Source organism: Petromyzon marinus, chromosome 47, assembly GCF_048934315.1.
Source record: "Petromyzon marinus isolate PM22_M1 ecotype Great Lakes invasive population chromosome 47, UKy_Petmar_22M1.pri1.0, whole genome shotgun sequence".
NCBI classification, from domain to species: Eukaryota; Metazoa; Chordata; class Hyperoartia; order Petromyzontiformes; family Petromyzontidae; genus Petromyzon; species Petromyzon marinus.
The window spans coordinates 11,758,172-11,771,174 of NC_133713.1; the positions used below are offsets into that span (position 1 = coordinate 11,758,172).

Sequence of the window (13,003 nt, forward strand, 5' to 3'; positions counted from 1 at the left end):
CTCAGTAGCACAGAAGCACTGTAGTCTCCGAGAGGCTCTCAGTATGCACTGTATGTACCAAGGGGCCCACGTGTTACGCTCGATGTATGCACTCAGGGGCCCGAGTGGTCAGATGACGCTTTAAGCCCCAGGGGCCCGAGATGTGAGCTCACGCTACAAACACCCAGGGGCCTAGTGGTCAGCTTGCGCTGTGCCCACTGAGGGCCCCGGCGTTCAACTTAATACGGAAGTCTTGGGCCACGCACCACGTGCGGCCTGAGGCTTGGAGGCCCCCTGGCAGTCCGAGGCCCCGGGGCACTGGCCCCACTGGCCCGGTCCATAATCAGAACTTGCCCACACACACACACCACACACACACCACACACACACCACGCACACACCACACACACACCACGCACACACCACACACCACCACACCCACCACACACACACACCACACACACCCACACACACCACACACACCACACACACACCACACTCACACACCACGCACACACCACACACATACCACACACACCACACACACACCTCACACTCACACCACACACACCACACCCACCACACACACACCACACACACCACACCCACCACACACACACACCACGCACACACCACACACACACCCCACACACACACCACACACACGCCACACACCATACACACACACCACACACACACACACCCCACACACACCACACACACACCATACACACACCACACACACCACACCACACACACCATACACACACCACACACACACGCCACACCACACACACACACCATACACACACAACACACACACCACACACATACTCCACACACCACACCACACACACACCACACCCACCACACACACACAAACCACACATACACCACACACACCACACTCACACACCACGCACACACCACACACATACCACACACATACCACACACACACCACACACATACCACACCCACCACACACACCACACACACCACGCACACACACACCCCACACACACACACCCCACACACACACCACACCCACCACACACCACACATACACCACACACACACACCACACACACCACACCCACCACACACACCACACACACATACACCACACCACACACACCACACACACACACCACACCCACCACACACACATACACCACACCACACACACCACACCCACCACACACACCACACACACATACACCACACCACACACACACACCCCACACACACACCACACACACACACCACACATACACCACACACACACCACACATACACCACACACACACCCCACACACACACCACACACACACACCACACCCACACCACACACACAGACACATACCACACACACACACTAGACATTGCAACAACAACAACAGTGACACGGGGGAGTTTTATTGCATAACTCGACATCGTTTCGAACGTTTAAGCCCCAGAGGGGGAGTCTCTCTCTGCGTGTTATCTTGAGACGTTATTCCTGTCTTCGCCGCGGTTCCCGTGTGCGAGTGACCCCTTCCACTGCGTCCCGGTGCGACGGGCCAGAGGGTTAAAGCTTCCCCAACGCGACTGCCGGATGGCGAAGTGTCGCGGGCCGGGCTGTTTACCCATCGCCGTTGTTGTTGTTGACGATCTAAAACCCCTCTCTTGACATACACCGACGACGGACGGCACGTGGAGCCTCTTTGTATTTGTCGGGGGGGGGGGGGTAAAAATGGAACGCCCCCCCCTCCTCCACGCCCCCCGCTTAACAAGAACAAATATGAGAACGCCCATCAATAATGCACAAAGTGGAGCGTGGGCAAATGTCGAGCAATACGGATGGGGGAGGGACAATTTTGCATTCGCACATTAAACAATCGCTTTGATGCGGAACAGATTTCTCTTCCCCCCTTAAAAGCAAACAAAACGACAAGGGGGGGGGGGGGGTGATGGTATTAAGTTAGTAACAGCTGTCCCTGCAAGTGGGAGCCGTCTCCCACGCCGGGTTCACAAGGCGCTTGGTTGTATATGTCACCGTGTCGCGGGCTGGCCGCACACACGCACACACGCTCACGCACGCACACTCACGCACGCACACACGCGCACTCACGCACGCGCACGCGCACACACGCACGCACACGCACGCACGCACACGCGCACACGCACACACACGCACGCACACACACGCACGCACGCGCACACACGCGCACGCACGCACACTCACGCACGCACACACGCACACACACTCACGCACGCGCACACACACGCACGCGCACTCACGCACTCACGCACTCACACACGCACACACGCACGCACACTCACGCACACACACGCACGCACGCGCAAACGCGCACACACGCACGCACGCGGAGTAGTTGGGGGTGGTCACATAAACATTTGCAAGGTGTTTTCAAGGTCGTAGTAGACACAGCTGCGCAGTGATGGGTTTATTATTTGTGAGTCACGTTTTAAAACCAAAAAAAGTCAAAACGACAGAGAATCGCCCTGCACACACGGACGTGAATTGGTGTGAAACTTACAATGGTGGCCTGATGCCATCGGTGGAAATTCCATGTTCCGATGACAAGGCCAGTCCACCCACAGGGCGAAACACTGATAGCCGACCACAAGTGCCCATAACTGATGCGATTCAAGGTCGGATTTAAAGTATATCTGACTCAAATCATTTATAAGCGACCATTTCATTCATAACTGAGCGGATATCTCATGGCGTTGTAGATTACTCGTCAGCTGGAAAGGTGAACATGATAGCATGGAACCAACGCAATACATCCCCATCGGTTGTTACGCTCAGGCATTTGTAAGCTAATAGTTACACAACACGGCAAATATGTTTGCGTACTTTGCTCTTTAGATAGATTCATGAGGTCCAATATTTTCAAGATTCTACGACGAGCACGAATTTACCGGCAGCTGTCACTTGACTTGAACGGCATTGTAATTGGAATAGCGGCACTAAGCTTTCCACCATGCATTGCAATACTACTCACAAACATAACACTGGGGTCTTGGGGTTATAAATGTTGTGTCGGTAAACCCGCCACCACCCGACACAGCCAATTAGTAAGGTTTGTTACGTAAACAGAACATGCCAATTCGTCACGAGTACAGCACACCGGTGTGTTGGAGAGCAAAGCCACAACATTTACAATCTGAGTACGACGTTTCGCCAGTAATTACAATTAGTGAAACGTCGTACTCTGATTGTCAATGGTGTGGCTGTTTACGTGACACACCTTACTAATTGGCCGTGGCGGGTGGTGGCGGGTTTAAGACACATTTATATTGACGCGATCTAACCCAAAACCAACCTGTATTATGGATGATATTGGTTGCGAAAGCCTCCTACGTGTGAAACACAACTCACAAGCACACTTGGCAATTACTAAAAAATAAAAAAATACCACAAAAAATTTCAACAATAATAATAACAACAACAACGATACCATCATATTACTTCTGTCCGAGTAAGCTGGTTGTATTCGTGAGATGGATATCGTGAGATGGATGTGGTTTGTTCCATCGTGGCAATGTGAAATTGCCACGCGATGCTTCTCTGCTGACGGCGAGGCGCTTGTAGGAGCTGTGGGAAATGCCCATTTGAACAATACACATCTTGGACGTAAATCGATAGCGTAAGCTCTGTAATAATTTACAAGTTATAAACATTTAAGCACTGTTGCATATACAGGGTTATTTTAATATATAACGGATGCCAAAACCTCCACTCTTGGTTTTGTTGGGGCAAAATAATCATAGTTATTTCGAAGTCACCATAATCCACGTTAGCATCATCATCATCAGCTCGCTCATCATCTTCATTGTCATACGAAACATGTCATGATCCAATTATTTAAAATCATTAACCATCTTAAATTTACACCATGTAAAATCATCATCATCATCACCACCATCAGGGCTTAAATTCTCACTGAATATCCGGATCGTTTGCATACCCGGAAGTAGGCACGTGACGAGTACTCACTGCCATAGCGACAGGTGTACTCGATGTGGTATGCCGGGTGTGGAACTATTTGCAGGTATGCTGACCCGGACGGACCCGGCTGAATTTAGGTCCTCATCATCACCACCATCATAATCATCAGCACAATCACCATCAGCAGAATTTTTCCATCTGCTGCTGATTCACATCTGCCAATGTCAGTGTACCATCAGGTCGATAGATCACCACCATCATTATCCATTCGCTATCTTCTGCTGGATGGAGATCTGTAATAATCAGCATCGTCAAATTAAATCATCATCAAAGGAGGCAGCACCTGCCTGACAATAGCCCCTGCACAACGGCGAGAGAGAGGAAGAGGCCTTTGATTGATGTCACGAGGGCACGCCGAGGAGGAGCAGGCGACAGGGCTCACGGAGCTGCGAGGAAGACCTCCAAACATCCCCAAACAGTAACGTCGCACGTAGTCGCAAAAGGTGTGCACAGCCAACGTTGAGTGTACTACACGGCTCTCTATACCCTCTCTCTATATATATGTACAGGTAATGACACGTACACAAGTGAACAAAACAATGACAAAGATCCCCCGCATAGCCTGTAACAGGGGGGGAAGTGCTGTCAGTGAGCACCTATGAAGGCCGGCATGGCACACGAGGGGATGGGTGGACAACAACACATCCGGCCGCCTTTGTCTTCCCATTGGTGATGTTTACACACCACACCAGCTACTCATTTGAGGCCGAGTCGACCTCAAGGAGGCCCAGGACCAGTTCAGATCATCGTCACCCGGTGTTGGCCGTGAGTGGGAATCGATGTTGGGTCCCCGGGTTCGTAGCGCAACGCGCTAACCACTACACCGCCGCTCCCCACACACTACACACACACTCTCCATTCACACACACTACATACACACACTCTACATACACACACACTCTGCATACACACACTCTACATACACACACTACATACACACACTCTACACACACACACTCTACGTACACACGCTCTACATACACACTCTACATACACACACACTACATACACTCTACATACACACACTCTACATACATACACACACACTACATACACGCACTCTACATACACACACAGGGATTCATTTTTAATGAAAGTTCTCCGGGTCGCCGGTGGACTGGAGTGGGCGCCACGTGACCAGTGGCCCCTAGCAATAGCGAGAGATGTGTCCTGCGTGTGGTGTGCAGGGGGCACAAATATCCCTTGCGCATACCTAACAAAAGAAATAACGCAACAATAGACACACATACATACATACACAAACATACATCGTCTCTCAAACCAGCACACGCATAAGCACAGATACAAGCACAAACTAGTGCACACTCACAGAAGTGCGCACACATATGGACCAATTTACACACAAACACAAATATACACAAAGCAATGCACGCACACACAGAAACCAGTAATCACAGACGCGTATGCACAACTGACATACACACATGGGCACGAACCAACACACACACGGGCAAGTTAATACATACACACACTCTACACATACACACTCTACATACACACACACTCAACACACACACTCTACATACACACACACTCTACTACACACACACACTCAACATACACACACACTCAACACACACACACGGGCAAGTTAATACGTGCATACAAACAGACAGACAGCAACAACAATACATCCATCATAGAGGTTTGTGGGTTAGATCGCGTAAATATATAAATGTTGTGTCGTTAAACCCACCACCACCCGACACAGCCAACTAGTAAGGGTTGTCACGTAAACAGAACGTGGCCAATTCGTCACTAGTACAGCACGCCGGTGTGTTGGAGAGCAAATACACAACATTTACAATCTGAGTACTCAGATTGGCTGTGTCGGGTGGTGGTGGGTTTTAACGACACAACATTTATATATTTTTACGCGATCTAAGCCAAAAAACCTCTCTTATGGATGATATTGGTCGCGAAAGCCTACTTGTTAAAATGACAATAATCTCAACACTATTAAACTCAATCATAATATTAACGGTCTCTAAAAAAATCAGAGAACTAATTCCTATACAACATTACTGTGACATTTTTTGGCATAATACAGTCCAGTGAACTCGCCCACGGATATTAATCAACATGACGAATGGAAAATAAGTAAAGTTGGAGCAGCTAGAATCCGCAATCGCAATTCTAGGAAAATTAGAGGTTTTTTTACGGAATAAATAAAAGTCATGTTTAAAATAAAGTGAAGGCCTTTGCTAGTGAGTGTATTGTGGGAGTAATGGCCATTCATGTCGTGCATGCCGGATAATAAACAAGGGGATCCAATGTAGTGTGTAAACTTGATGAAGTACTCAGCCGTTGCAATGAAAAGCACCCATCTGTGTACATCGCGTGAATTACCTTTTTTTTTCTTCAATGGACCTTCCACAAGGAAGAAAAGTTACATTTTAAAAGAAACATAACTAAATCATGATTCATAATATAGGTTTTTGGGTTAAATCGCGTTATTTTTTATATGTGTCGTAACCCTCCACCACCCGACACGGCCAATCAGCAAAAAAGTGTCACGTTGACAAAAGACAAATAGTTCACTACTTTAGCCCACCGCCAGAATTTCCCGATGATGCTGGATGTAATTACCAGCGAAACGTCGTACTCAAACTGTAAATGTTGTGGATTCACTCTTCAACACACCGGTGGGCTAAAGTAGTGAACTATTTGTCTATTGTCAACGTGACACTTTTTTGCTGATTGGCCGTGTCGGGTGGTGGAGGGTTACGACACATTTATAAATAACGCGATCTAACCCAAAAACCTATATTATGAATAATATTGGTCGCGAAAGCCTACGTGTTAAACTAAATAATAATTATACGGAAACGCATGTTTAAACATTTACAAAAGCTGCCCGCGTCTAAAAATAGAGACGTCGTTACTGTGAAACTACGGCCGACCCTCCCCTGTGGCGAGCTGTTGGCTTGGACGGTACCGCGTGCTGCTGCGGCAAACGATGTCCGACGTTTTGTTTCCGTGCGCCCGAACCAAAGAAAGCTCCCGGCGCATTCCTGGAGAGGCTCCCGGCACGGGCAGCTGAAACGTCGGACGTTGTGCCAAACGACGGGGGGGGGGGGGGGCGGGAACAGATCGGAGCGCTCCACAGGACAACCGCGAACAAATTACGGAGCGTCACAGTGATGGCGAATGTTCATCGGTCAAAAAATGTCAAAAAGGGCTTTCATTGCTCAGAAAAAACGCTGCGGTGGCAGTACTCGTTTATGTTGTTTGCTCTGAGCCGGTGGTGGATATTCCACATTCCCATGACGAGGGCTAGCTTACGACTTTTCACTTAACGGTATTGAATTTTTTTCAAACGTCAGAGGGACGAATGAACCGACTTGACCCCGACTTGACCCCGACTGGGATTTGAGCTCGCGAGCCGTGCGATTTGGGAGTTGTGCTTCGTGCCACAACGCAGCCAGACGCGACTGCTACTTGCGAATCACGGCGGACACTCCACGGCGAACCGTCAACTTCAACACGTACAAATAATAATGCACTGGCATAACACGCAAACAACAGCAACGGCGACAAATAACAACCGCCATCCACCACGACTACAAAGTATCCATGAAGCCACAGAACTTGTGTACGTAGGCCAACTCGAGTCGGCTACCCCTCTGCCACCTTACTCAGCCCCCCCCCCCCCCTCACTCCGTGTCGATGTCTCTCGACACAACGCGAGCTCGGCTACAGATCCAGGCGGAAGCCCGGTTTCTCACGCGGACGATCTCGCTTCTCACCTCACCTGGATTTTTCAGGTGAGATTTCCGGCCGGGCAGAAATATGAAACCCGTGCGGACGCAGGGGCCCCAACGCTCTACGCGGCCGGGTCATCTAATCGAACGTAATCGAACGTCCATCGGGCGCCTTCAAGTCAAGGCGCTTGACATCGCTTGCAACACGGTGACAGGATAGAATGATTTCGATGGCAGGGGCGTACGGCGATTGAGGAATGGGCGACCGCGATGGAAGGGGCACTTGGGGATCGGGAGAGGGGGGAGGGGAACGGGAAGGAGTGGAATGGGCAAGGGGAGGGAAGATGAAGATACCGGGCGGTAGGGAAGTGGTGAGGCTTTAAGAGGTGAGGCTTGAAGAGGTTGAGGCTTTAAGAGATGAAGGGAAGGAGGTGCAGGAGGGTGACTGCTGCATGATATACAAGGGAAGACGATTCCAGTGGGCTCAGGTGTAATGGGTTAACGAAGCGTTTTCCAAACGTCAGTCTTTGTTACTCATCATTATCCACTTTTACAGGTTCAACTATTTGAATGAAAGTCGCTTGAGTGGGGACCCTTCCACGTGCTATGGTGTAACCAAACAAATGCACGGTTGCTCCTCTAGCACTCATTCATTGAACGTATTGGCCTGTGTACACCGGTGCAGCATAGCACACCGGGGTCCTCATAACAACAGTTCTAAAATCTACATTTTAACGACATTCGTCTTCCGACTGCTTCGACATCACGAGAACTGATTTTGACGCACCACCATCACCACCACCATCACCACCACCATCACCACCACCACCACTATCACCACCACCACCACCACCATCACCACCACCACAGCGCAATATGGGAAAAATCTGCTTTTTGTTTTGTTTTATACCGCGCACCACCGGTGTACCGCCAATACGTTCATATAGAGGATCGCAGAGCTTGGGCAGTTGTTGGCACCGACTTATTGCATGGCTGCCTTCCTGCTCGTCTGCGGCTCCTCACACTCGAGTCATTCTCTCTCTACGAGTGAGCGGATACTGAACAGACGGTTGGCCGGAATGGCACACGGAGGGGGTGGGTAGTCAGCACCACGCACGGCTGCCTTTGTCTCTTTAGTGGTGATGTTTAAACGTCACCAGGTACTTATTTGAGGCTGAGTTGTTGACCCAGGGGTAGGCCCAAGACCGGTTCAAATAATCGTCACTGTTGTTGGCCGTGACCGGGAATTGAACTTGGGTCGCCGCATTTGTAGCGCAGCGTAGCGCTAACCACTGCACCACCGCTCCCCCACACAGTACACACACACGAGCTGTAACTAAAATCAGCACTCTGGACGTCACGTGGGACGTAATGAAGCATTATTGGCTATTCGTAGATGTGTGATGAGAGAAGACTGGTGAACGTGGAAACGCATATCATGGTGGGTCACAGGGACTGTAGTTGGGTTAAGCCAACACAGTGAGTGTCACATGGCCTACCCACACTCCCTGCCGTGCCAACAAACACACAGATAAAGATCCCCCGCAGAGGCTTTTACAAGCTGTTGGGCAAATGTTGTTAGGGAGCACGTGCTAAGGCTGGCACAGCGCCCGAAGGGGTAGCACCACGCCCGGCCACCTTAGTCTGCCTAGTGCTGACATTTAAAGACTGCAGCAATAATTAATTTTAGGCTGAGTCGACCGAGAGCAGATCGCCTAGGATATCACTGATTTCACAGAACCGGTCGTGGGCCAGAAAATCGAACACAGATCGCCGGGTTCGTAGCGCAGCGTGCTGGACACTACGCCGCCGTGCGCACAAAGACAAAGATCGCCGTCGTAGCCTCAGCAGACCGTCGGGGCAAGCGTCGTTATCCAGCGCCTTCGCACACACGCGCACGCACGCATTGAGCGGGGGGGGTGGGGGGGTCATCAGTGGGCCCCGAGGGGCGGTTTGACGACCATGACGGCGATGGGCGCGTCGGGGCCGCCCCTGCGGTGGAACGCTCGCAGGGCCAGCTCCCGCGCCCCCATGCCCGGGTCGAGCAGCCGCTCGCTCACGAGGGCGCAGGCCTCGTCCGGGGAGACGCCGCTCCACAGCTCGTTGGAGCCGAGCAGCAGGAAGCCGCCGCCGGGTTCCCCGAAGAGGCCCGGGGATCCGGCGGCGCGAGCTCCTCCGGCGTCCGCGCTGGCGGAGACGCCGGTCGCGGACTCGACGGGGTCGGGGATCGTCTCTCGGGTGACGACGTCGGGCTCGGCGATGACGACCCGCGAGGCCTTGAGGCCCGGGTCGCCCAGCGAGCGCGAGGCCGTGAGGACACCCTGCACGCGCCACGCTCGCTCGCTGAAGCTGATGTACCCGCCTGTCACGCGCACACGCGCGCGCCACGGGGGAAGAGACGACACCCATTCATTACGGGACACTTCTCGCTTCCTGGGTGCTGTCCTGAAGATGCTTCGTGCGGTTGCATGCGAAACGCCGCGTTTATCATCGCTGATGATGGATGGTGACAAATACAAGCATATGCTGCTGCTGCTGCCAATTCTCAGGGATTGCAGACTGTCCCGATTCATAATAGCAAATTAAATCAATCTATTTATACTGTGCAGATTTCTCAGAAATGTCCAAACTTGGCACAGAGGATTGTTATGAAGTGTGCCTTGACTTAGAAAACAGCTGTCCACATTACTGCGGCAGATGGAAGAAAAAAAGATGAATTATTTTTCCACTTCGCAAATGTTTACCCACGTGGAGTAATAATGAAAAGCTAATTACAGGTCAGTCCACCAATGCTAAAAATAAATAAAAAGTACCCCAACCATAATTTAGCCGCATGATGTGTCAATAGGCCGGTCATAGCTGCACATTGGTACAAAGTTAAATGTTCCCACACTCTTTTTCCAGTTCTGAGCCAGCAATGGAAATGCCACATTCCTATGGCACGGCACAGGAACACCAACTGACTACTTTCTACAATCCACTGCTGGATGAGAGCGCCCACACTTGGTGCGGGCCATGGGGCTTGTTTGGACCATACTTCACCACGCTGGTCGCGGTGGCTTGGCCAATACTCGGGCAGCAGCACAGGCACAAAGGCGTTTGCTGCCCTGTAGCAACCTTGTGGTCACGTGTCCACATAGTCTGCAGGTTCGAACCTCGCCTGAGCCTGCGGGATCTGACGAGATGGAGGCGGATTCCGGGAGATCTGGTCGTGGGCTCATCGTGGGCCCACCGTGCCGAGAGCCGAGTTGGCCCTTGTAAACGTTCGGTCGCATCGCCCGGAATTATCGCCTCGGGGTGCGGCGGTGCCGAGATGTTAACGACCTCGCCTGGTACGCGGGAGGTCGTGGGTTCGATCTCTCGACCCTGACGCCTGCTGCTGCTGTATATTTGGAGTTTGCGTGTTCTCTCTCCTCGTGGTCACGTGCTTTTTCCCTCCACATGTAGAAACGTGCGTTTAGATGATTTGTCCGCTGATATCAATTTCCACACTTCGTTGATCTGTCATTTGTGGCCAGGTCGCTTCTAAAAAAGAGCTATGTAGCTCAGTGGGGCTCACCTGGCGAAATGAAAATAGTTGATCTTCTTGGTTTTTTCGGTAAAGTCACGTAGAATGGAAATAAAATAATAAAAATAAAACATAATATTTCCATTCTACGTGACTTTACCGAAAGAACCAAGAAGATGAATCCCTGCAGTCACGAAAGCTTTAAATCGAAAATAGTTTAGTTTAAAGTTTAGTTTTTAATGAAACTCAAAGTTCCACGGACGCCGTTGTTGGCCATCTGTTAACTTGTGGTCGAGAAAAGACTCCGCGAAATTAGAAGACAGAGTAGGCCACTGCTAACTGGTGCCGTCGCGAGAGAATGTGCACGCGACGTGAGAGATCTCTTGCGGGAGAGAGACAAAAAAGAGGCCACAGGATCAAAGTGGCGACGGCGCCAACGATGAAGAAAGCGCCGGGTACACAACCAGGTACACAACCGGGTACACAACCAGGTACACAACCAGGTACACAACCAGGTACACAACCAGGTACACAACCGGGCACACAACCAAGTACACAACCGGGTACACAACCAGGTACACAATCAGTTACACAACCTGGTACACAACTGGGTACACAACCGGGTACACAGCCAGGTACATAACCAGGTACACAACCGGGCACACAACCAAGTACACAACCGGGTACACAGCCAGGTACACAGCCAGGTACACAACCAGGTACACAAGCAGGTACACAAGCAGGTACACAACCAAGTACACAACCAGGTACACAACTGGGTACACAACCAGGTACACAACCGAAGTGATGAACCGGTTCCTTAAAGTAAATAAATAATTATAAAGCACATCTCGAAAGCATGTTAATTATGTTCTTAGCTTTAATTACATGAACCCTTGTTTAAGATACTCATTAAGGTAACGTGACATCTGTTGGGATCAAGCGGTTTAATTCAAGCGGAGTAAAACACGGATGGTCATCACCCTCCGTGCTAAGAGTCACGGGGCAAAGCCCGACACAAAATGGATCCCTCTCAACTGTAAAATTAGCGCAGAGGCCGATGTCGGACCGGGAGACGCTGGGGCAGCGGGAGACCAATAACAGAACGGGAGACCCTGGGACAACAGGAGACCAATAACAGAACGGGAGACGCTGGGACAGCAGGAGACCAATAACAGAACGGGAGACCCTGGGACAACAGGAGACCAATAACAGAACGGGAGACCCTGGGACAACAGGAGACCAATAACAGAACGGGAGACGCTGGGACAGCAGGAGACCAATAACAGAACGGGAGACCCTGGGACAACAGGAGACCAATAACAGAACGGGAGACGCTGGGACAGCAGGAGACCAATAACAGAACGGGAGACCCTGGGACAACAGGAGACCAATAACAGAACGGGAGACCCTGGGACAGCAGGAGACCAATAACAGAACGGGAGACGCTGGGACAGCAAGAGGCCAATAACAGAACGGGAGACATTCTTAGCTCTTTCGGTAAAGTCACGTTGAAGGGAAACAACAAAATAATAAAATATATATAAAACAATAAAAATTCTCACGACGTTTCGACCATAACACAAACGGTCGTCATCAGGTGTGTCGGTTTGCATATATATTTTATTATTTTGTTGTTTCCTTTCGACGTGACTTTACCGAAAGAGCTAAGAATATGAATTACTGCAGTCACGAAAGCTTTAAATCAAAATTTAGAACGGGAGACGCTGGGACAGCAGGAGACTGATAACGTGTGCTGTGTGTGCGTGTT

The 13,003-nt window shown here is 50.5% G+C and overlaps 1 protein-coding gene across 1 annotated transcript in view; it reads right to left on the reverse strand.

Moving 5' to 3' along the window:
* Positions 1-1,376: 1,376 nt before the first annotated feature.
* Positions 1,377-13,003, reverse strand: part of LOC116952627 (protein phosphatase 1L-like) — a 52,348-nt gene continuing 40,721 nt past the window's right edge. The window contains exon 4 of the mRNA XM_032972174.2: positions 1,377-10,086. Coding sequence (XP_032828065.1) covers positions 9,656-10,086 — 431 coding nt within the window. The 3' untranslated portion in view covers positions 1,377-9,655. The remainder of the gene's footprint in view (positions 10,087-13,003) is intronic.